At 56.0% G+C, this 23,452-nt stretch overlaps 2 protein-coding genes across 3 annotated transcripts; both read left to right on the top strand.

Moving 5' to 3' along the window:
* The first annotated feature begins 94 nt into the window (after nucleotides 1-94).
* USP19 (ubiquitin specific peptidase 19) lies at nucleotides 95-11,635 on the top strand. Its single transcript, XM_036869337.1, is given in 28 exon segments — nucleotides 95-242; nucleotides 1,755-2,017; nucleotides 2,281-2,319; nucleotides 2,491-2,619; nucleotides 2,706-2,839; nucleotides 2,913-3,215; nucleotides 3,332-3,548; nucleotides 3,679-3,809; nucleotides 3,811-3,836; nucleotides 3,955-4,026; nucleotides 4,143-4,258; nucleotides 4,361-4,581; nucleotides 4,664-4,859; nucleotides 4,938-5,071; nucleotides 5,181-5,339; nucleotides 5,424-5,534; nucleotides 6,021-6,131; nucleotides 6,216-6,317; nucleotides 7,083-7,223; nucleotides 7,319-7,437; nucleotides 7,657-7,794; nucleotides 7,907-8,220; nucleotides 8,326-8,436; nucleotides 8,525-8,741; nucleotides 8,825-8,977; nucleotides 9,079-9,239; nucleotides 9,321-9,499; nucleotides 11,168-11,635. Coding segments are annotated over 27 exon segments (3,978 nt in total). The 5' UTR covers nucleotides 95-242; nucleotides 1,755-1,890; the 3' UTR covers nucleotides 11,285-11,635.
* Nucleotides 11,636-14,977: 3,342 nt separating this feature from the next.
* QARS1 (glutaminyl-tRNA synthetase 1) lies at nucleotides 14,978-22,509 on the top strand. Of its 2 annotated transcripts, XM_036870443.1 has the most exons (24): nucleotides 14,978-15,116; nucleotides 15,262-15,409; nucleotides 15,784-15,893; nucleotides 16,050-16,125; nucleotides 16,336-16,400; nucleotides 16,956-17,009; nucleotides 17,135-17,195; nucleotides 17,532-17,603; nucleotides 18,477-18,562; nucleotides 18,728-18,814; nucleotides 19,251-19,350; nucleotides 19,465-19,543; nucleotides 19,625-19,733; nucleotides 19,833-19,963; nucleotides 20,070-20,162; nucleotides 20,276-20,413; nucleotides 20,500-20,587; nucleotides 20,677-20,820; nucleotides 20,965-21,069; nucleotides 21,262-21,354; nucleotides 21,469-21,596; nucleotides 21,690-21,756; nucleotides 21,831-21,956; nucleotides 22,371-22,505. In XM_036870443.1, exons 1-24 carry the CDS (start codon nucleotides 15,000-15,002, stop codon nucleotides 22,419-22,421), a joined length of 2,328 nt encoding a protein of 775 aa, XP_036726338.1. In that variant the 5' UTR covers nucleotides 14,978-14,999; the 3' UTR covers nucleotides 22,422-22,505. The 2 variants fall into 2 exon arrangements, with proteins under 2 accessions (XP_036726338.1, XP_036726339.1); XM_036870444.1 differs by lacking the exons at nucleotides 15,784-15,893; nucleotides 16,050-16,125 and having other exon boundaries at nucleotides 14,981-15,116; nucleotides 22,371-22,509.
* Nucleotides 22,510-23,452: the final 943 nt, after the last annotated feature.

Here is a 23,452-nt window from a genome sequence, read left to right as displayed (position 1 = left end):
AGCCCCGCCTCCTCCGTTCGGCCCGCCCCGGACCTGCTCCCAACGGAAGTGCGTCACCAGCTCTGCGTTCAGGCACCCGCGGCCGTAACTGGAAGTGGAAACAAAACAAGCAGCTGAGGCGGTGGTGGCGGCGCCGGGACGGGGGAGGGGCGCGCCGGAACCGGAACCGACCTGACGCCGGAACCGGAACCGAGAGCGGGTTGCCAGGGCCCGAAGAGGGCTGGCTGAAGCGGCCTCGCTCGGTGAGTGGGGCTGGCTGCTGCTCGCCTGTCTCGCCGGAGCGGGGAGGCCGAGACGCGGGCCTGGGGCGACCTGTTCAAGGTCACGGGCCGTACCAGTGTCCACCCCTCGAGCCCTGCGGCGTGCCGGGCCCACTGATGCAGGCGGGGCCGTTACACTAAAGCCTGTGGCCGGCCTGCCGTCTCGGAGAGGGCTGGCGGCGAGCGAGGGCGGCTTCCTGGAGGAGGTGGTGGCGGGCCCAGGGTTCGGAGGCTGGAGCTGGGTCGCAGCCCGGCCGGGGTGCTGGTCTGTGGTCAGTAACCCCGCGCGGCCGTATTAGGCCACCTTGGGTCTCTAGGCAGCCCCTTTCCCTCAACGTCCCAGGAGGAGAGGGTAGGGACGCGACCTTCAGCTGGGGCCTGGGAGCAAAGAGGCGGCAGATGTCCACCCCTCGATTCTGGACCTGTCGTCACTGAAGATCCAGCGCACCAGTCCCACATCTGACCCGTAGAAGAATCCCCCCGTCCCCCGCCAAACCTCCGCTCCCCACACCCACACACTCACACTCTGGGGAACACAGACTAGTCACTATCTGTCCTACTACTGTCTCAGGCCATGCCTGAGGCTGCCAGGGGTCCTGGATCCATGGTTCGTTCATCCCCACCCTTATCTCAGTTTTGAGAACTTTATTTTGGATGGAGAAACAGCCCAGAATCCACTGGTGGGTCTGTGAGAAACTGGCTAAGAGCTGATGAGGGGGTGGACATGGGAAGGAAGGGGATAATGTCTGTTTCAGTCTCAGACTGCATGCCCACCCTGAGGCAGAGATGCTGCTGAAAGGGAAATGTGACATCTGAATACCCTTTTCACCTTAGCTTTTGCAGGCCCCTCTTTGCATAGGAGAGCAGCTGGAGAGAGGAATCTCTCCAGATGTAAGAAAACAAAAACAAAAACAGAAACCAAGCAGTGCACAGAAGCAGGTTCAGAGGAAGGTGGGAACTGGCAGGTGGCAGGTGGGGCTCCTTAACCTCAAGATGATGCCTGGGCAGTGGTAGCACCTGGGCTGGGCCTGTTTTCAGCCACAGAGCCTGGTCCTCCTGCTGTTTAATTGTCTGTCTCCTCCTTTCCTGCCTTCCTCCTACTTCTCGGGTGGTGACTAAGCAGCCAGTGAGAGTGAAGGAAAAGTGAGCACCCTGCTCAGAGCGCCAGCCCTGTGGGCTGGAGCTATGGCTCCTCTCCAGATTGGAGGAGCCTGGTCCCAGGCCGTGGCTGCCTTGAACTGACACCTCCTCAGTGAGGCTTCTCTCTTTGTGTGTCTGTATGGCAGGCATCTAGGAGGCTCAGCCAGAAGTGGTTGCCTCTACTTGCATTATTTATTTCCCCTTAGGAATAGTCTGAGAGTATCCAGGGCTACGTCAGGTAGTAGAGAGAGATTGCTCCGTAGGCTTAGAGGTGTCCCAGGTTGCTGAGCCCTGGGTCTAACCAAGGAGCAAATTTTGGGCCTTGGTAGTAATCACTTGTCCCCTTCTCGTTAGGCTGTCAGTTCCTTGCTGGAGAATTTGTCCACAAAGAGTTGCCAAGATAGCTGGGCCAGGAAGAAAGCGCCGTAGCCCTGACCCAGACACCGTTGCCGACCCCGGGGCACTCTGGCTGTCACCCAAGCGGCTCAAGATGTCTGGCGGGGCCAGCACCACAGGCCCAAGGAGAGGGCCGCCAGGACTGGAGGAGGCCACCAGTAAGAAGAAGCAGAAGGATCGAGCAAACCAGGAGAGCAAGGATGGAGATCCTAGGAGAGGTGGTAGTGGCATTCCCGGAGTGCTTGTGGCCTTCCCCTCCTCCCTTCCTGTTGAGCATACAGATTGGGGATTGGGAGATGACTTTTTTGCTGTTCTTTCCATCCTGGTCTGATGCTGAGAGAAGGATCAATGGCAGGCTGGGTAGAGCCTCAGCTTTGAAGTTGGGGTACTTGGCTGAAGTCCTAAAGATGGTGTTTGGTGGGATGTTAGAGTCTTGGAGGCTGCCTGTCCATCATCCTTTCCCTGTTCTTTCCTTTGTTGTCAGGGTCAGCATTCACTCCTCGGGAGGAGCCGACCAAAGATGGTGAGTAATGAATAAGGCTTTTGGATGATAGAGTGCTAGGGGAGAGGAGGGGGCACTGGGCATATAGCCCTTATCTAGAGCAGTTGCATTAGGGCTGGGTGTCTGGTACCTGCTTACGCCCATCAAAATTTCATGGAGACCCTCACAATCTTTTTGACACTCCCTCTGTAGAGTTGTTGCTCGATTGGAGGCAGAGTGCTGATGAGGTGATTGTCAAGCTGCGTGTGGGAGCTGGTCCCCTGCGGCTGGAGGAGGTAGATGCTGCTTTCACAGACACAGACTGTGTGGTGCGGCTTCCAGGTATGTCCATCTGCTTTGAGCCCAGCAGTATACTTGAATCCTTTGATATCCCCTACCCCAGCTCACTCCTCCCACTCTGTTGCCAGGTGGTCGGCAGTGGGGTGGTGTTTTCTATGCTGAGATAGAAAGTTCTTGCACCAAAGTGCAGGCTCGCAAAGGTGGCCTCCTGCAGCTGTCACTGCCCAAGAAGGTGCCTCTGCTCACATGGCCCTCTCTCCTGGTAAGTTCCAGAGCAGAGTAGGGTAGGGATACTCAGTGTAGTTAACAGGGCCTGACTGCTGTATCTTTGGCAGAAGAAACCTCTAGGGACCCAGGAGTTGGTGCCAGGGCTGCGGTGCCAGGAGAATGGGCAGGAGCCGTCTCCTGTTGCCCTGGAGCCAGGCCCTGAGCCCCGCCGGGCTAAGCAGGAGGCCCGGAACCAGAAGCGGGCCCAGGGCCGTGGTGAGGTAGGCGCAGGGGCTGGCCCTGGGGCCCAGGCAGGGCCCAGCGCCAAGAGGGCTGTGCATCTCCACAGAGGGCCGGAGGGGGAAGGGTCCAGAGATGGCCCTGGACCCCGAGGTGAGGCCCCCCAGTTCCTGGCTGAGCCGGCCACCCAGGTGAGAGTGGGGTGCCTGCTTGGGAGTTGGGAGGTGAGGGGGAAGGGTGTGGACTGCAGTGGGGGGCCTCCTGCCAGACCCAGGGCTGATCCTGCCCATAATCTCGCTATGAACAGGCTGAGGCTGAGGAACAGCTCCGTGTACCACCACTGAACCCCCAGACCTGCCTCCTGGGCTCAGAGGAGAATCTAGCACTTTTGACAGGAAAGAAGGCAGTAGCCCCCAGGAATGACCCAGTGTCCCCAGTCATGGCTCGGAGCAGAGACCCTGAGAAAGATGATCGTTCCAAAGAGGAGATGGCAGTGGCAGCAGATGCTGCAGCCTTGGTGGATGGTAAAGGTGGGGCTGGGGGTGGGCAGGCAGAGCTCTAGGTTGAGTTGCAAGGTTGGTGGATGGGTAGGAAGTAGAGTAGGAACAGGCTGGAACCTGTCCTGGGTGGTGCTGAGATGTGGTCTCAATGTAGAGCCCGAGTCCATGGTGAACCTGGCATTTGTCAAGAATGACTCGTATGAGAAGGGGCCGGACTCAGTGGTGGTGCACGTGTACGTGAAGGAAATCTGCAGGGACACATCTCGAGTGCTTTTCCGCGAGCAGGGACTTCACGCTTATCTTCCAGACCAGGTGGGTGGGTGGGCGGGCAGACACACAGGGCAGACAGTGTGCTTCAGGCAGGACATTGCGTCTCATGTTCTTTCTCATGCCTCTTCTCCTGGCTTCTGCCCCTGCTCTGCCTCTGCAGGGACGGAAACTTCCTGAGACTGCACCCGGGCTGTGGGCCCCACGCCATCTTCCGTTGGCAGGTGAAGCTCAGGTGGGTGGTGTCCGGCCCCGCCACTGTGCCTGTCCCACCCCGGGCTCCATCCCCCTGACCCATCTAGCCCTGCATCCCCTCCCACCTAAGTTTCTGAGTTTAGCCTCTTCCTGCAGGAACCTGATCGAGCCAGAGCAGTGCACCTTCTGCTTCACGGCCTCTCGTATCGACATCTGCCTCCGTAAGCGGCAGAGTCAGCGCTGGGGGGGCCTGGAGGCCCCAGCTGCACGAGGTCTGCACACGAGCTCCCTTCATTGCCCAGTCCTCATGACCCAGACCCCCACCCCGTGCCACATGCTGCTAACCACCAGCCCCACCATTCCCCCTTTTTAAGGTGCAGTGGGTGGTGCAAAGGTAGCCGTGCCGACAGGTCCAACCCCTCTGGATTCAACCCCACCGGGAGGTACCCCCCACCCCCTGACAGGCCAGGAGGAAGCCCGGGCTGTGGAGAAGGAGAAACCCAAGGCTCGATCTGAGGACACAGGCCTAGATGGTGTGGTAGCCCGCACCCCCATGGAGCATGCAGCCCCAAAGCCAGAGCCACACCTGGCATCGGTGAGAATCCTGGGTGGGGAGGGCCAAGGATGAAGGCTGGAGAGCCCAGGGCTGCTCTCTCATGCCGCTCTTACTCCCACAGCCCAAGCCCACATGTATGGTGCCTCCAATGCCCCACAGCCCGGTGAGTGGAGACAGCGTGGAGGAAGAGGAGGAGGAAGAGAAGAAGGTGTGTCTGCCGGGCTTCACTGGCCTTGTCAATCTAGGCAACACCTGTTTCATGAACAGCGTCATTCAGTCTCTATCCAATACTCGGGAGCTGCGGGACTTCTTCCACGGTGAGAACGGGGGCTTGGAGCCCCGGGGATGGGGGATATCTTCCTCTGCTCACACCTCTACTTGGTTGCTGTCCCTAGACCGCTCCTTTGAGGCCGAGATCAACTACAACAACCCACTGGGGACTGGTGGGCGTCTGGCCATCGGCTTTGCTGTGCTGCTCCGGGCACTGTGGAAGGGAACCCATCATGCCTTCCAGCCCTCCAAGTTGAAGGTGATCTGTGGCCACTCCTACCCTTGGCTGGAGAGCGTGGGAAGGGCCAGCCAGCTGGGTGCATGGTAGGTGCTGGGGCTCCATTCTCACATCTTGCTCCTGCTTCCAGGCCATTGTGGCGAGCAAGGCCAGCCAGTTCACAGGCTACGCACAGCACGATGCCCAGGAGTTCATGGCTTTCCTGCTGGATGGGCTGCACGAGGACTTGAACCGTATTCAGAATAAGCCCTACACGGAGACCGTGGACTCAGATGGGCGACCTGATGAGGTCGGAGTTGGGGGCGGAGGTGGGCATGTCTCATGCACGTCCCAGTCCCCAGGTCTCTTCTGTTCTCACCACTCTGCTCTTCAGGTGGTAGCTGAGGAAGCCTGGCAGCGGCACAAGATGAGGAATGACTCTTTCATCGTGGACCTATTCCAGGGCCAGTACAAGTCGAAGCTGGTGTGCCCCGTGTGCGCAAAGGTGTGACGGACTCTCCTAGAAAGACACCCCCAGCTTGTCCTATCTAGCCTGGTCAGAATGGGGTCAGAGGCATGTGCATCTTTAGGTGTTGCAGGGCAACATTTGGGCAAAGAAGGTGAGGGGGAGGCCTTAGGCCCTGTGTGGGCTGCAGAGGTCAGGCTTGGTAGGCTTCCTGACTGAGGTAAAAGTGATGTTTGGGTGATGTAAGGTGGGGTGGGGATGGGTAAGATTGGAAAGGCACAAGGTGTGCAAATGAGGGGCAGATGGTTAAAGTGGCTTGGCTGAGGAAGGCCTCAACTACCAGAAACAGGGATTGTTCTCTCCTAATGGTTCTCCTGGTGCATCTAGTGTTGTCAAGCCTGAGAATTTGCTGGTTGGCTGTGAGACCCTGAGAGCCATCCAAGGGCGTGGATTGGGCTCTCAGGGCACAAGCATCCTGCCCCCCACTCCCTCTGTGGCCACCCAGTGGCAACTGTACATTTGCAGGTCTCCATCACTTTTGACCCGTTCCTGTACCTGCCGGTGCCTTTGCCACAGAAGCAAAAGGTTCTCCCTATCTTCTATTTTGCCCGGGAGCCCCACAGCAAGCCCGTCAAGGTGAGGAGTCAGCCCGTATTGCTGGGCTCTCGCAGAGACCCTGGCCTACCTCCCACCATGGACCCTGTACTCTTGTCACCACAGTTTCTGGTGAGCATCAGCAAGGAGAACTCCAGTGCAAGTGAAGTGTTGGACTCCCTGTCTCAGAGTGTCCACGTGAAGCCTGAAAACCTGCGTCTGGCTGAGGTGTGTCTGTCTTTCCAAGGCTCTTACGCGCATGGACACGTGTCTGTGTTTGCAGCGCGCAGATACGTGTGTACGATCATTAGCATCTGTACGTGTACACACAAACGTGCATGTGACTGCACAGAGACAGGTGGGGTGCTATTGGTTGAGGCATGGTTGAAACCAGGCATTTGGGCTATGTAACTGAGGTGTCCTCAGTTCCCAGCCATCATCTGGATTTATTCCCCCTTTTGTTGTTGGCCCCCAGCTGCTCTTCCTTCTTCAGACAAGGAGCTTGAGCTGCAGGACTAGCCATCCACCAGCTATAGACGTTCTCCATCCATTCTGCTTCTCCCTCCTGTTTTCCCAGATCTGTGTGCCGGTTTTCCCCAAAGGTTCCTAGCCTGCTGCCTGGTAGTGTCCTTTACCTCATGGGGGTAGAGGTAGGGAGATGCCTCCTTGAATGTGGCCCCTCCATAGTAACCATGGCGCAGTCTCAACAGGGCCCACTGGTTGACAGCAGGGTAGAGGCCCTTGGTGTGGAGAGCTGGTATGGTTGATACCTGCCCCAATCCTGGTCTTTTCATGCTCTGTGATGCACCAGGCTCCTTATTCCATTGGGCACTGAGGCTGGGGCCAGCAGAGGCATATACTTCTTTTGGGCCACAATCCCCAACCCTGCCCCCATTGACCCAAGATCAAGGTCAGGTCTTCTTCTTGTGCTTTGGGGCAGGGCCAGGGAAAGGGCTTGTCCTCACATAGGATCTGTGTGTCCTCTGTCCCCAGGTGATTAAGAATCGCTTCCACCGTGTGTTTTTGCCCTCCCACTCACTGGACACTGTGTCACCTTCCGACACGCTCCTCTGCTTCGAGCTGCTATCCCCAGAGTTGGCTAAGGAGCGGGTGGTGGTGCTAGAGGTGCAGCAGGTGAGTGGGGGCCAACCTGATGGCACAGGGCCCTGATGGGGGAGGGGGGCGTTCCTGCCTGGCCTGGCCTCACTGAGGCAGACGACCCACCCTAGCGCCCCCAGGTGCCCAGCATCCCCATCTCCAAGTGTGCAGCCTGCCAGCGGAAGCAGCAGTCAGAGGATGAGAAGCTGAAGCGCTGTACCCGTTGCTACCGCGTGGGCTACTGCAACCAGTGAGGACTCCCGTGGTCTCCCCCCCGTCCCTCCTCTCCACCTTCCACTTGCTGCCCTACCTCTTCTCCACATAAAGGCACATATATTTTAAGCCCTCTACCTGCCACCCCACTCTACCAGACCCTGGGGGAGGCAGGGCTGGCATACCCAGTTCCTTGGTCTAGCCCTAGTGTAGAGGTGGGGCTAAGGCCCTAGTCTTACCTCCTCTTTCTCTCCAGGCTCTGTCAGAAAACCCATTGGCCTGACCATAAGGGCCTCTGCCGCCCTGAGAACATTGGCTACCCCTTCCTGGTCAGTGTACCTGCCTCACGCCTCACTTATGCCCGTCTTGCTCAGCTGCTAGAGGGCTATGCCCGGTAAGTGCCCAGTGTTTGGATTAAGGTGGGGTAGGTGGGGGGTGGGGGTGGAGTGCAGAGGTGCCGGACACGTTGGTCTGGATTCTTACTTGCTTTTGCTGCCTGTTACCAGGTACTCTGTGAGTGTGTTCCAGCCACCCTTCCAGCCTGGCCGCATGGCCTTGGAGTCCCAGGGCCCTGGCTGTGCCACACTGCTGTCCACTAGCTCCCTGGAGGCTGGGGACAATGACAGGGACCCTGTTCAGCCACCGGAGCTCCAGTTGGTGACCCCTGTGGCTGAGGGGGACACAGGGGTCCCCCGGGACTGGGCATCCCCTGATCGGGGCCCTGTGCCCAGCACCAGTGGAGTTTCTTCTGAGATGCTGGCCAGTGGGCCTATTGAAGTTGGCTCCTTGCCTGCTGGTGAGAGGGTGTCCCGGCCTGAAGGTAAAAGTCTGGTGAAGGGCTCTGGAGCTGGGGTAGGGGAGGTTGGGGGAAGCTTGTTTAGGCTCTGGTAGACAGGAAAGCTCTGATTATCATGTTCTTTCACAGCTGCTGTGCCTGGGTACCAACACCCAAGTGAAGCCATGAATTCCCACACACCCCAGTTCTTTATCTATAGAATTGATGCATCCAACCGAGAGCAGCGGCTAGAGGACAAAGGTGTCTGAGGCCGTGGGAGGGACCCCTGGCGTGGGTTGGGCTGGCTGCTCTCCACAGCTGCATGATTCCCTTCCCTGCCCGTTTCCAGGAGACACCCCACTAGAGCTGGGTGATGACTGCAGCCTGGCTCTAGTCTGGCGGAACAACGAGCGCCTGCAGGAGTTTGTGTTGGTAGCCTCCAAGGAGCTGGAATATGCTGAGGATCCAGGCTCTGCTGGTGAGGCTGCCCGTGCTGGCCACTTCACTCTGGACCAGTGTCTGAACCTCTTCACGCGGCCTGAGGTGCTGGCACCTGAGGAGGCTTGGTGAGGACAGGGCAGCAGGCAGGTAGTGGGGAAGAGTGGAGTGGAGGTCTGTTGGTCTTGACTCCGCCTCTGTCCCCTGTCAGGTACTGCCCGCAGTGCAAACAACACCGCGAGGCCTCCAAGCAGCTGTTGCTGTGGCGCCTGCCGAATGTGCTCATCGTGCAGCTCAAGCGCTTCTCCTTTCGCAGTTTCATCTGGCGTGACAAGATCAATGACTTGGTGGAGTTCCCTGTTCGGTGAGCAGTGGGCCCTTGTGACTGTAGTCAGGGCATGGGGGCCAAGGTCGGCATCCAGGGCACCTGTTGACTGTCTCACCTCTCTCTGGCTGGTACCACAGGAACCTGGACCTGAGCAAGTTCTGTATCGGTCAGAAAGAGGAGCAGCTGCCCAGCTATGACCTGTATGCTGTCATCAACCACTATGGAGGCATGATCGGTGGCCACTACACTGCCTGTGCGCGCCTGCCCAATGATCGCAGCAGCCAGCGCAGCGACGTGGGTGAGGGCACACGCAGCCAGCAGGATAGATGGTAGGGGTGTTGGTGCAGGGTATGTTCACACTCTTCCCACCTTGCTATAGGCTGGCGCTTGTTTGATGACAGCACGGTGACAACGGTAGACGAGAGCCAGGTCGTGACGCGTTATGCCTATGTACTCTTCTACCGCCGGCGGAACTCTCCTGTGGAGAGGCCCCCCCGGGCAGGTCACTCTGAACACCACCCAGACCTAGGCCCTGCAGCTGAGTCTGCTGCCAGCCAGGTGAGGCACGGGGAGGCTGCTCAGGCTAGTGGGGCCCAACTCACAGATGGGCGGGGGTAGGGCACAGCTTCCTCTCCTACAGCCCTAGGCCCCTGGAACCTTGGGATTTTTAAGAGTCACAGACAGGGTTCCTTTACATCAAAGCCTTAGCCAGAGCGATTCCCAGGCTGCAGGGACACTTACAGAGGTACACACAGAGCAACACGCTGCCATTGGTGTGTGCATAGGCTACGGGCCAAGTAGCTGCTCCAAATTTCACTGGGTACAGTGGTGTGAACAGACTGTACCTAACACCTCCCAACTTTCCCTCTGCACACTTCCCACATGCTAGCCCACAGACCCTCACTTGTGATCGTCCCTGTGTTCTGATGTGCACTCAGGACAGGGCCTATCCAGCAGGCCATAGCCTACTGTGGCCGTCACCCTCTCTGAGGTGAGCTTTTGTCCCCACTGTGCCTTCGGGATCTTCTGTCTCTCTTACTGACATGGGATGCCATAGGCCTGGTTGGTGGGCACATCCGCAGCTGTTTTCTGGACTGGTCTCCTTGCTGTCCTCTCCTCCCTTGAGCCCTCTATGCTCAGACTCAGACAGTGATCAGGATCTGGATGTAGGTGGGAGGGAGCCAGGAGATGACTCTGGGGTTGGCAGCTCTGTCCTCCATGAGCCAGTCTCCTCTGTGGGAAGCCTGGGCTAAAAAACTGACCAGCTAACCCTCACCCCCACCCCCACCCCCACCCCACCCCCGTGGGGAAGTTGCATGTCGATTGGGGAGCTTCTTGAGGCCAAAATGCTATCAAGATTCGCCCACTGTGGTGCTCTCCATCTAGACAACCCTGCAAATGGCCCACTTGGCTCCTGCCTGCCCACCTCTCTGCCGCTTGACCTGGGATGTAGGGGGTTAGCGCCGGTTACCTTGGGCGGGACTGTCATGGCCAGGGGTCTTGGGGACACTGGGTCCCCCTATCCCCTCACCCCCGCCCTGGGTGCTGATGGCCGTTTCCGCACACCGTAGGCTTCCCGGATTTGGCAGGAGCTGGAGGCCGAGGAGGAGCCGGTACCCGAGGGGCCTGCGCCCCTGGGTCCCTGGGGGCCCCAGGATTGGGTGGGCCCCCCGCCACGTGGCCCTACCACACCAGACGAGGGCTGTCTCCGATACTTTGTTCTGGGCACCGTGGCAGCTTTGGTGGCCCTCGTGCTCAACGTGTTCTATCCTCTGGTATCCCAGAGTCCCTGGAGATGAGCTCACCTGCAGGCAGCTGCTGTGAGCTGGCCTACCTACCTGCCCACCAGGCCATGCCTGCCTCTGTGGTGGGGACCAGCTCTGTGCTTGGGCCTCAGTGTGTGCATCTGAGGGGAGAGGGTGGGGACTGTGGCTCCTGCAGGGGCAGAGCATCCTAGGGTGGGTATCCCGTCCAGCTGTCTGTCCGTTTGTCCTACTGCTCCTACCCTTGGCCTGGGGCTTAGCCCTGCCCAAGCAGCTTCCTGTATTTAAAGTGTTAATAAAGCGAGACTGTTCAGGCCAATCTCGTCTCTCTGTCTCAATGCCGCTGCTGTCTGCGCCTGCCTTGGGGCCCTCCCTTGGGTGCCAGGGCTCCAAGCCAGCACCCCCGGGATGCCAGGCGGCATACTGGGCAGCCCCCAACCCCTGTCCTCATATTCTGTTGCAGGGACTAGGCCCTGGCCAGGCCCCCGAGGTGGCCCCCACGCGGACAGCCCCTGAACGCTTCGCCCCCCCTGTGGACCGCCCAGCCCCCACCTACAGCAACATGGAGGAGGTCGATTAGCAGGTCCCTGGCTGGTGGGGGGACTGGGTTTGGGGGATTCCCCCACAGAGGGCCAGCTCTTTGACGCTTCTCCTTCTCTAACCTAGAGAACACTGGCTTCGTCAATGGGGAGTTGGGGGGGTATAATTTGAGGGTGGAAACCTCACTGGTTGGGACCTCTTGTCAACTTGACCCCCCAGCCAGTGGGCCTTGGCTTCTCCTGCCATGCCCAGTGCTGCGTGATTTGATTCTCAGTTGTACCTTCAATTCTTTCTGACTCGCATTATAAACATTATAATTTTATTCTAAAAATTGTAATTTTTTTTTTTTGCATTTTGGAAGTGATTGCTGCTGTTTAAATATATTTTAAAAATAAATGACAAATAAGCAGACTTAGTCACTGTGATACACCAGGTGCTGTGACTACCTCCCCTTCCCAACATCTGTGTTTGTGTATGTGTGTGTGTGTGTGTGTGTGTCAGTGTGTGTGTGTCAGTGTGTTAAAGATCCTGGAAGTGCTCTGGTCTGAGGAGAGATGATGAGGTTCCAGTTCAGGCCCTTTGGGTCGTGAAGCCCCCACTGCCATCAGCTCTTTGGGGCCTGACCCCTGCCCTTTGATCCCACTGGTTCTGGGTCCCACATGGAGGCAGCTATGGTTGGTAACATTGTTGGTACCTCACACCCAAGGGGTGGAGTGTACCCAGTGAAGCTCCAGAAGCTGACAGCGTGGGGTAAAAGGTGCAGGCATTGGAGCAGCCTGGGGCTGACAACCAAACAGCAGGTCAGGAAGGACTTTTTGGGGAATAGGAAGTACTTGGGGGTGGAGAGAAGTCTCTTTTCTCCTTTTCTCTTCTCAGGTCTTTCTTTGCTGTAGTTTGAAAACCAGCTGGATCCCTTGGGAGAACAGAGCAGGAAAAAACTGCTGTGGGAAAGGAGACCCTGCTCCAAAAGGACAGGCAGAGAGGACCAGAGCTAATCTTAGCTGGCTTCCTGTCGGAGGGAGGGTGTGGGGTCCTGCCAGGCCATTTCTTCCCTTGATTCCCTGAAACTTTGGCTTCTGGCAACTGCCCCAGGCTGTTTACCCACAGTGGGTTTGCAGGCTTGTCCCAGCAGGCTTGCCTTGTGTACACATACCGCAAGGGCAAGTCTTGTGAGAAGCCTCCGTGCCTCTCTTCATGGATAACGCTGCCTCTTCTCTTCAACTGCTTGGGGTTAGGATTGGGCATCTCCAGCTGGGGGGAGATGGGGAGCAAAGGTACTCCTGAGGCAGGTGTTCAGGTAAGCCAGAAAGAGTGTAAGGCAGGCAGGGGTGGGGCAGGATTCTGGCAGGTCCATCTTGCCCCCAAGCCTGAGGGGTCAGTATTACAAAAAGCTCAGCCTGTGGGCCCTGCTAGTACTCCTTGGCTGGAGTTAGGGAGTTAGGGGTGGTGGAGAGCAGAAGGAGCTCCTGGAGAGAGCTAGCCTTGTGACCAGTGTCGGTTTTTTCTATTGGGACAACAGCACAAGGGCCATGTGGGGTTGCTGGCCATGGAGAGGGGCCTGGACTGCTGGCTGTGAGGCCCTGCAGTAATGGTGGAATTGCCAAGCTGGGTGTTGGTGCTGGCACACTGCTGGAGGGGCTGCTAGGCATGGGCTGCAACAGGATTGTGCTGGGCCTTCACTGTGTGCAGCCCCAAGTGTCTGGCCACTGGTGATCTACATGTGCTGGATGCACTACTCAAGGGGCTCTGTCCACCTCTGACCATAGCCCTGCTGCTGCTGAGCCTGCCATATTACGCTTCTGGGGCATTTGCACAAGGCTGCCATGGCCCTCAGCACTGTGGCCACTGCTGCTTCTGTGCGTCAGCCTGTGCCACAGGGACTTGTCCGTAGGTCTGGCTATTGGACCCTGCCTCTTCCCATGCCACAGCTGGGCCTTCCTGGCTGCTCCCTGGCTTTTCTCCTTGTTCATTGTTTTCTTGATTTTCCTTGAAGTAGTGCCAGAGGCTTATGCAAGCAAGCCAGTCCCCCAGGGATGCACCCATCCAACTTCATGGCTCTGCTCTGTGCAAGTCAAAGGGCTCCAGAGGGCTGGCTGGCTTGCCACTGCTACTTGTGGCATTCTTGGTAGGGGCAACTGCCTCATCCTGTGACATGGAGCCACAGGGTCAGCACTACGAGGGAACCAGGGAAGAGGGTACAGGCCCTGACCCCACTGAGGGGGCCATCGCTAGACCTGCAGGACTTAGTGTTGGTGGTCATGGTGCTGTAATGAATCCTTGGGTGGCATCAGGTACTCTGCTCATCTTAGGCATCTTTATGGTGAGCTAGACACCTGCAGCTGTGGACTCAGCACAGGGCTGGCGTGGCTATGGTTCTGCTTCTTAGTGCCTGTCTGTGGCACCACTGCACTGCAACTCCTGCTTAATGCCTGCTCCTGGCCTTGGCTGGGCTGGGCATCAGGCTGGGGCCAAGGCGCCATGGGGAGCCAAGACACAGGACTGGCTCTGGATACTGATACGGAGTGTGGCACTGGGCAGAACCTGGCGTGTGGTCATCGTGTGGGGCCCAGAAATGGACTTGCTCATTAGTAGGGTATAGTAACAAACAAGGACACACTATGGATACAGACTGCAGTCAGGATCCTGACCAGTGCTTGAAGGTCCGGTAGTATCAGTGATGACAAGGCCTCTAAGAGCCTGAGTTCCCATCCCAAATTTGGGCATCTCCTCATCATGTCACCACCAGCAGCTCCAGTTCCATAAAGAAAACAGGTTGTATGTTCAGTTTCAGCCTAATGATTCTCAGCAGGTCCTGGAAGTCCAATGAGACTGGGGAGACCCCCAAGAACATCATCATAATTATTCTACCTCCTCTGTCCCACCCTATCCCAACTTCAATAAAATATCCTGTCAAACACCTGCGTGTGGATTTCAAGGTCTAATCTGCTTGTGGTTTTCCTGACATATGCATGCGTTGATAAGGGGGGTAAGAATGACAGGAGATGTTTTGTTTTTTTTTTTGGCCACACCACGTGGCTTGTGGGATCTTAGTTCCCTGACCAGGGATTGAACCCAGGCCCTCAGCAGTGAGAGCGCACAGTCCTAACCACTGGACCACCAGGGAATTCCCAGACAGGAGAGTTTAAACCAAATCATCACAGAATTTATGCGAGGCCCTTCCTGGCCAGGTGTGTGTCCAGGTGGGTGCTCAAAAAGTGCCAGACTTTTGGGGCCCATCGATGGGCCATTTCAGACATTCTCTGTGCTCGAGTCTTGACAGAATTTCCCGGGCTTCATTTTGTTCAAATGTTTCCGTGACAACTCCAAAGCTTTGACGTCAGAAACGCGATAGGGACTCACATTTGTTCCCAAGAACAGAATTGGGATGGTCCCGAGGTTTCCAGGGCTGAAGGAGAAAAGTCGAAGAGCAAAGGGCTATGCCCATGTTTGCCTCCTGCCTTGGTGCTGAACACCTTCCCTCCAGGTCCGCGGCAAATCATCCCCTGAAGTCCCGTGGCCAGTACCCCTTCCAGTGACCTGGAGCACGAAGGCGGAAGTGAAGCGCCGTGAAAGGCAGGAAAGGCCGCCCTCTGCCCTTTCAATGACGCTGACAACCTTGGAGATCCCCGCCCCCTCCCGCCAAGGAAGGACACCATTGGCTCTCCCTGACGGCGTCGCTCTCCTATTGGCCAGTGGGCTAATGCCAATGTGCAGATTGGCCCCAAAGTTTTCTTTCGGTTTCCGGCGTCCCAGCAATGGCAGCTCTGGACTCCCTGTCGCTCTTCACCGGCCTCGGCCTGAGCGAACACAAGGCCCGCGAGACGCTCAAGAACACGGCTCTGAGCGCGCAGCTGCGCGAGGCGGCGACCCAGGTGCGAACCCAAGTCCCTGGCCCGGGCTGCCGACTGTTCCCCAACGCAGCGCCAGACTCGGTCCTGACCCCAGCCAACCTAGCTTGTCTTGTTCAGGCCTTTCTTACTGGGCATGGGGTTTATCTCCTGATCCCTCTGACCTCAGGCGCAACAGACTCTGGGCTGCACCATCGACAAGGCTACCGGGACCCTGCTCTATGGCTTGGCCTCCCGACTCCGGGATCCGCGGCGTCTCTCTTTCCTCGTGAGCTACATAGCCAATAGGAAGATCCATACGGAGACCCAGCTGAGCGGTGAGACACCTGCCTGTCCTGCCGCTTCCACCTCCAACTCCTCCTCTCAGCCAAGATCCCTATCTACCCATTCTGCGAAGTCCCTCAGCGTCTCTCTGCATTACTAGTTCTGCATTCCCCTCTAAACCCAGGCCCTGGCACTGAGGGATGGAGAGGGCCACCGCTGGTGAGACTGACTAGAGAACTGTAGGTCTGAGGGAGAGTTTCCCTTAGAACACATGCTTCTTTCCTGTGACCTCAGGGCTTTTCTAGAGGTGCAAGACTTAATTTCCCAGGAGGCCAAACTAATTGGGGTTTCATGGATCGGATTAGGGCTTTGTCTTCCTACTGCTTGGAGCTGAGATGCGACAAATTCATTGGCTCTCCTTTTTCAGCTGCCCTTGAGTATGTGCGGAGTCATCCCCTGGACCCCATCAACACCATGGACTTTGAGCAGGAATGTGGTGTGGGCATTGTGGTGACCCCAGAGCAGATTGAGGAGGCTGTGAGTCTTTCCCCAGGCATCGGTTGCCTCCTTAGTACTGACCCTGAAAAGGAGTGGCTCAGCTTTTCCAACCAGGAAGACCCAGGGTGAGGGTGTGTGTTCCTAGAGCATTTCTGAAGAACACTTTCCTGAACCACATGGTTTGGCTTTCTGTAGGTGGAGGCTGCCATAAATCGCCACCGACCCCAGCTCCTAGTAGAGCGTTACCATTTCAATATGGGGCTGCTGATGGGTGAGCAGGGCCTGGGGCAGGGGACTATGTTATTCTCTCTAGTCATGGCTTCTCTTCTGCATGGGTGAGAGGGAGGTGGGAAGAGGAATAGGAACACCTTAAAAGTGGTCTGGCTGTGGTTTTTGAGGTCAGCCAGGTTCTTTTTTTGGGAAAGAGGGTGGGCAATGTCCTGCTTTGCTTTTCTGCAGCTCCCTCTGCCCATATTTCTAGGAGAGGCTCGGGCTGCGCTCAAGTGGGCAGATGGCAAAATGATCAAGCACGAAGTAGACATGCAGGTGGGTGCCTCCTGGAGCTGAAGCAGGCAAAGACCCTGCCAGAGACAGTGTCTAGAGTCCACTGAGGGATAAATGGTGGTGGGAGGGGAAGAGAGCCTATTCCTATTCGGATGGTGGATAGTAGAGCTTGGGGTAGAGGGGGCAGCACCCAGTTGGACAGTGAAAGACTTGGGCCTCTGGGTTCTGCCTAATTTGGGGTGAGTTGCTTTACTCTGAACCTAAGTTTCCTCATCTTGTAAATAAGGGTGATGTGGCCTTCATCTCAGCATGCTGGCAGAGAATCACAAGAGGGTGATGGTTGAGGTCGATGGCATATCTTGATGCTGGGCCCACAGTTCCTTTCTGTAAATGGCTGTTTTTGTTACCTGAGCCCAGGACCCTCAGGAGGGAAAAAGCATTTGAGGCCGCAGAATCATGTGAGGAGCAGAGGTGGGATGGGCTAGGTAGGTTTTTCAAGGTGGTGCCAGTAGACAGAACCAAGAAGCCCTTAGCTGGATGGGTGGATGGGGTCAGTCATGGGCTCCTGTCCCAGCTCTGACTCTGGTCTCTGCTCAGGTCCTCCACCTCCTGGGTCCCAAGACGGAGACTGATCTGGAGAAGAAGCCCAAGGTGGGACTGAGCATGGTCTTGGGTCCTGGGGATGAGGTGGGGTAGGGTGAAACTTCAGGCTGGGGAAGGGAGTATCTGACCCCAGTGATCCCGAGACCTTGACCCAACTTTTGAACTTCTCTCAGGTGGCAAAGACTCGGCCAGAAGAAACAGACCGAAGGACAGCAAAGGATGTGGTGGAGAATGGTGAGAGGCTTGAGGCTCCTGTCACATTCAACTCCCTGATTTCTGGGTTTTCCACCTGATGGGTCCTTATAGCCCAGACTCCTCAGGCCATTGGCTTAGTCAGCACTCTGTCTTCTGCTGCAAGACTGGAATTTCTGGTGTTTCCTTCACCCAGAAACTAGTCAGAGGAAGCCTGAGAAGTCTGGCTCTGTATCTCTTGTCTCTGGGGTTGGGGGAAGAGGGGACTGCTTGGTTCTATTCCGGTTGCAGAATATGGGTAGTATCGACAGGCACCTCCCTGAGCTGGATGTGGTAGCTGTATCCAGAGAATAAGTTTCCTTGGTCTATTCTCTGCAGGTGAGGCTGTTGTTCAGACCCTGTCTCTGATGGAGCAGCTCCGAGGCGAGGCGCTTAAGTTCCACAAGCCTGGTGAGCAGGCAGGTTGAAACTCTGTGGAGGGCTGGATTTTTTTTTTTTTTTTTAATTTTATTGAAGTATAATTGATTTGTTATGTTGTGTTTAATTTCTGCTGTACAGCAAAGTGACTCAGTTATACATATGTATGTATTTTTTTCCATTATGGTTTATCACAGGATACTGAATATAGTTCCCTGTGCTATACAGTAGGAACTTGTTTATTCATCCTATATATAATAGATTACATTTGCTAATCCCAAACTCCCAGTACTTTCCTCCCTTATCCCTGCTCCCCACCTTGGCAACCACAAGTCTGTTCTCTATGTCAGTGAGTCTGTCTGTTTTGTAGATATGTTCATTTATGTCATATTTTAGATTCCACCTATAAGTAATATTATACTGTATTTGTCTTTCTGACTTACTTTGCTTAGTGTGATAATCTCTGGGTCCATCCATGATGCTGCACATGGCATTATTTCATTCTTTTTAATGGCTAAGTAATATTCCATTATATATATGTTCCACATCTTCTTTATCCATTCATCTAACGGTGGACATTTAGGTTGTTTCCATGTCTTGGCTATTGTAAATAGTGCTGCTGTGAACGTAGTGGTGCATGTATCTTCTTGAATTATAGTTTTGTCTGGGTATATGCCCATTAGTGGGATTGCTAGATCATATGGCAACTCTATTTTTAGTTTTTGGATGAAACTCCATACTGTTTTTCGTATGGCTTCACCAATTTACATTCCCACCAACAGTGTAAGAGGGTTTCCTTTTCTTGTGGAGGGCTGGATCTTAATAGCAATTCTTGTAGTCAGGTCCCTGGGATAGGGAGCCCTGGGCTGCAGCCTGGTATCATCAGGCTTGTTCTGGCCCTGGCAGGTGAGAACTATAAGACCCCGGGCTATGTGACCACTCCACATACCATGGATCTACTGAAGCAGCACCTGGAAATCACTGGAGGACAGGTGTGTGGGAGTATTGCCAGGCTAGCTAGTGCCATCATCACTTGCCTGGGGCTGCCTTCATACTACCCCACCTTACCTATCACCATGGCCTCCCTGGGAAGGGTCATCCTTTAGTGTAGTCTGAGCTCTGACCTGATTCCTCTGCTCCCATTCCTCTTATCTCAGGTACGTACCCGGTTCCCGCCAGAACCCAATGGAATCCTGCACATTGGACATGCCAAAGCCATCAACTTCAACTTTGGCTATGCCAAGGTGAGTGTGTCTGGGGACTTGGCAAGCAGGGTAACTGCTTGCTGCTCCCATGACTAGGTACCAGAGAGGTATCCCTACTTTTCCTGCTGCTCCCATAAAGTGTCCCAGAGCAGACAGAGGCCTTGGAGGGGATACCTAGAAATGTGTGACAGATACCTAGGAATCCATCCAATTGGGCTCATTGAGGAAAAACTCTTGGTGAGGCAGTGAGTTCACATTTGGGGAAATTCCCAGTGCAACCTCTTGGGCTTAGGAAGAGGCTATGCTGTGTCCCACGTTAGTATGAGATGCCTTGTTTAGGGCATTTAGATACAGGAAGGTGAGTGAAAGATATTTTCAATTCTGACGTGGGAGAGCTCTGAGAATGTCCCAGTTTGATGAGATGGATTGTAGGAGCTGACGATGTGGGAGCTCACAGATACTGCAACTCTCCTAGGCCAACAATGGGATCTGTTTCCTGCGCTTTGATGACACCAACCCTGAGAAGGAGGAAGCAAAGTTCTTCACTGCCATCTGCGACATGGTGGCCTGGCTGGGTATGGGTTGGGGAAGGCCTGGGCAGAACTGCTTATCAGTGGGCCTCTCCCTGGGCCATGGCCTGCCATTGGGTGTCCCTGATTGGTTGCTAATACTGTCTCATTCTGCCCCAGGTTACACACCTTACAAGGTGACATATGCCTCCAACTATTTTGACCAGCTGTATGTGTGGGCTGAGGAGCTTATCCGCAGGTGAGGCCAAGGCCATGATGTGGAGCCAGCCAGGCTGACCAGGGCACAGCCATGCTGGGCATTCACACCCCTTCCTCATAGGGGTCAGGCCTATGTGTGCCACCAGCGAGGAGAGGAGCTCAAAGGCCACAACCCACTGCCCTCACCCTGGAGAGACCGTCCCGCAGAGGAGTCGCTGCTGCTCTTCGAGGTGGGGCTCTGGGGGTGCAATTGGGTCTAGGTGGGCCAAGGTACTGAGAATGAGATGCCCTTGTGCTGAGTGGCAGCCTGAGCCCTTGCTCCCTCTCAGGCAATGCGCAAGGGCAAGTTTGCAGAGGGTGAGGCCACACTGCGGATGAAGCTGGTGATGGAGGATGGCAAGATGGACCCTGTGGCCTATCGAGTCAAGTATACACCGCACCACCGCACAGGGGACACCTGGTGGGTGTGAGCTTGGGGTGGGGTTGTGGAGTTGTAGAGTGGCGGGTGGGCCATGGGTAGGGCAGAGTGGGGCCGGATGGTGGGGCCCACTGCCTATGCCCTGCAGGTGCATCTACCCCACCTATGACTACACACACTGCCTCTGTGACTCCATCGAGCATATCACCCACTCACTCTGCACCAAGGAATTCCAGGCCCGGTGAGGGAGCTGGGCCCGTGGGGAGGGGAGGGCCAGTGGGATTCCAGCAGCCCTTCCTGCCGGTCTCTCCCTGGTTGGAGGTGGCCAGTCCTGACTCTGCCCTCCCACCCCAGACGCTCTTCCTACTTCTGGCTGTGCAATGCACTGGACGTCTATTGTCCTGTGCAGTGGGAGTACGGCCGCCTCAATCTGCACTATGCTGTTGTCTCTAAGAGGAAGATTCTCCAGCTTGTGGCAGCTGGCGCTGTGCGGTAGGTGTGGCTTTTTGGCTAATGAAGGTTGGTGGTACTAGTAGCATGTGCTGCCAAAGGTCTTCTCACCACCACCTCGCCCACAGGGATTGGGATGACCCACGGCTCTTCACGCTCACAGCCTTACGTCGGCGGGGCTTCCCGCCTGAGGCCATCAACAACTTCTGTGCTCGGGTATAGACGAGTGGGCTGAGTGGGCAGGTAGGGGCTGAGCACAGTAGTATGTGGTTGTGGCTGTGACTGATGCTGTCCTTTCCTGCTAGGTGGGAGTGACAGTGGCACAGACCACAATGGAACCACATCTGCTAGAAGCCTGTGTGCGTGATGTGCTGAATGACACAGCCCCTCGGGCCATGGCTGTGCTAGAGCCATTACAGGTGGTCATCACCAATTTTCCTGCTGCCAAGGTAAGTCTCCTTCAGTGTGTGTGTGTGTGTGTGTGTGTGTGTGTGTGTGTGTGTGTGTGTGTGTGTGTGTTGGGGGGTGCACCTGGGTTTGGGTGTGGGAATCCCAGTGCCTAGTGTGACTCAGACACTTATCTCCTACTGCAGTCCTTGGACATTCAGGTACCCAGCTTCCCAGCTGATGAGACCAAGGGCTTCCATCAGATTCCCTTTGGACCCATTGTCTTCATTGAAAGGACTGACTTCAGAGAGGTGATTGGGGGTGGTGAAGGGTCCTATTTGTTCCTGGGCCCAGTCCTGAGAGCCCTTCATCTCTTCTTCTATCAGTCCATCTACTCCCTGCTTCAGTCAAACCAATCCTTGCCAGACATAGGGGTGGGAGAAGCCTCTTGTACCTGCCCGACCCTTGCAGCCTCTTGTGTCCACCCCACTTCCTACCTCTAGGAGCCAGAGCCAGGCTATAAGCGCCTGGCATGGGGCCAGCCTGTGGGCCTGAGGCATACAGGCTACATCATCGAGCTGCAGCATGTTGTCAAGGTGAGAGCCAGCTGCAGCCTTCCTACCACAGTGCCTGCTGGGGTGAGGATCTGGGTGCAGCTTGCAGTCCTGGTAGTGGTGTCCAAGTCTGATTGCAGGCCCCTTGACTTCCAGGGCCCCAGTGGCTGTGTGGAAAGGCTTGAGGTGACCTGCAGACGGGCAGATGCTGGAGAAAAGCCCAAGGCATTTATTCACTGGGTATCACAGCCTCTGACGTGTGAGATTCGCCTCTACGAGCGACTGTGAGTGAACAGAGCTGGTGTTGGGGCAGGTACAAGATGGGCATTGCTTGCTGTGGCTGCCCAGCTGGAGTCTGACCTTCACTCTGGCTGCAGATTTCAGCACAAGAACCCTGAGGATCCTGCTGAGGTGCCTGGTGGATTCTTAAGTGACTTGAACCCGGTAGGCTCATGGGGTATGGGGTGAGGGTGGTGGGCCTTTCTGGCTGGATGGCCACCTGAGTTCTCTGCCCACAGGCATCACTACAAGTGGTCGAGGCAGCATTAGTGGACTGTTCTGTGGCCCTGGCAAAGCCCTTCGACAAGTTCCAGTTTGAGCGGCTTGGTTACTTTTCTGTGGATCCAGACAGCCGCCAGGGACAGGTGCTTGAATTTACCTTTCCGCAACAATGATGGTGGTGGCTGCCATTCTCTGTGCTAAGCACTTTGCTGACATTTCCTTACTTAATCTTCACCACCTGAGGTGGGGTTCATGTTCTACCGATGAGGAAACAGGCTCAGAGGTTAAGTCCATGCACAAAATTTTGTATGAACCCTTCCTTTCTTATTCCTCAAGGTTGGGGCCAGGCATAGGGATTGTTATAATTCTTATAAAATGGAGACCCAGAGCCATCCAGTCCTTTAGCCAAAGTCAAAAAGTTATTGAGAACTAGAGTTTCTTGGCCCTCAGCTCCTCTGGGATGAAGTGAGGGTTGGAGTGGGGTGTCTGGTGAGACCCACTTAGGCCTTCTGGCCTGGTTCTGGCTTGGTGGTCATTTCTCCCCCTCTGCCCTCCAGCTTGTCTTCAACCGGACCGTCACACTGAAGGAGGACCCAGGAAAAGTGTGAACTGGAAGTCCTGTGGACCTACCTCATCCTTCTGGAGGCGAGGGGTACCCAGACTCCATGTCAATAAAGAACAGCTAAATCCCCCTGGGGTCTGTGTTATCTCTCTGGTCTCCTAGCACCCGAGGGCCTTAGAGTCATGCTGGGGGAGGGGGAAGGTACGCTACACACAGAGCAGTACTGACAGCTTTGAAACCACTGGTGCACTTCTTGATGCTCGAGGGCTGAGGCCTGGGCCTGATTCGTTATCTTCTGCACCTGGTCTGAGGGAATGGTGGGTCCTGGGATGCTGCTCCACTGTTAGGAGCCCTGTGTCAGAGGGACCTGGAAGGTTTGTGTCTGCCTGCATGCCTAGGCAGATGGAGAGGCCTGGCTCCTAGTCCAGTCATTAAAAAATAATTATTGAGTACCTACTATGTGCCAGGCACAGTGAGATGAGGAAGACCTGTGTGGTGGCCTTCTAAGTCCACTACCTAGTTGGGGAGACAGAGGGCGACCAGGTATTGTGCAGATGTCTCCCTGGGGCCTGTGTGAGGCTGGAGGAGGTTTCTGACCCAGCCTGGGCCTCTGAAGACTACTCTCAGGAAGTGACTCCTGAGGGGAACCCCAAAGAACTAGGAGTTTGCCAGGGAAGGATGAACAAGTGCAAAGGTCCAGAGGCCTTTTTAAGAAACAGTATGGTAGTCTGTGCCTCTCTGGGGCAGTGTGGGCTACTGGTGAAGTCCGCGTGTGCCTGCAGCTTTAACACCCTCCACATTTTCCCTGTATACAAACACCAGGCTACCCGAGGCCCGCTTTAAGGTGGACTGGACTGCGGAAGACTGAATTAGGATGACAGCAGATAGAGGGTGAGGGGTGGGTCCCAGATGGTAGGGATTCCTGGAGGAGAGTGACCCGGGGCTTCCCAGGTGGGGTGCGGCTGGAGGCGCCGGGCCTAGGTCAGAGGCTGTGGGGCCCACCTTAAGTAAGAGGCTGGTCTCCGCACCGCGTGAGGCTGCAGAGAAGGAGGCCCCGGCAGGCGGCATAAGGGTCCT

This window comes from Balaenoptera musculus, chromosome 11 (assembly GCF_009873245.2).
Source record: "Balaenoptera musculus isolate JJ_BM4_2016_0621 chromosome 11, mBalMus1.pri.v3, whole genome shotgun sequence".
Lineage (NCBI taxonomy): Eukaryota > Metazoa > Chordata > Mammalia > Artiodactyla > Balaenopteridae > Balaenoptera > Balaenoptera musculus.
This window is presented reverse-complemented; position numbering and strand designations above follow the sequence as displayed.

Bases quoted from the DNA above. Each gene is read 5' to 3' on its own strand.
- QARS1 (XM_036870443.1), top strand. From the start codon at position 15,000: ATGGCAGCTCTGGACTCCCTGTCGCTCTTCACCGGCCTCGGCCTGAGC. The intron at 17,010-17,134 runs GTGGGACTGAGC...AACTTCTCTCAG, and splicing joins ATCTGGAGAAGAAGCCCAAG to GTGGCAAAGACTCGGCCAGA. The intron at 17,196-17,531 runs GTGAGAGGCTTG...TATTCTCTGCAG, and splicing joins AAAGGATGTGGTGGAGAATG to GTGAGGCTGTTGTTCAGACC.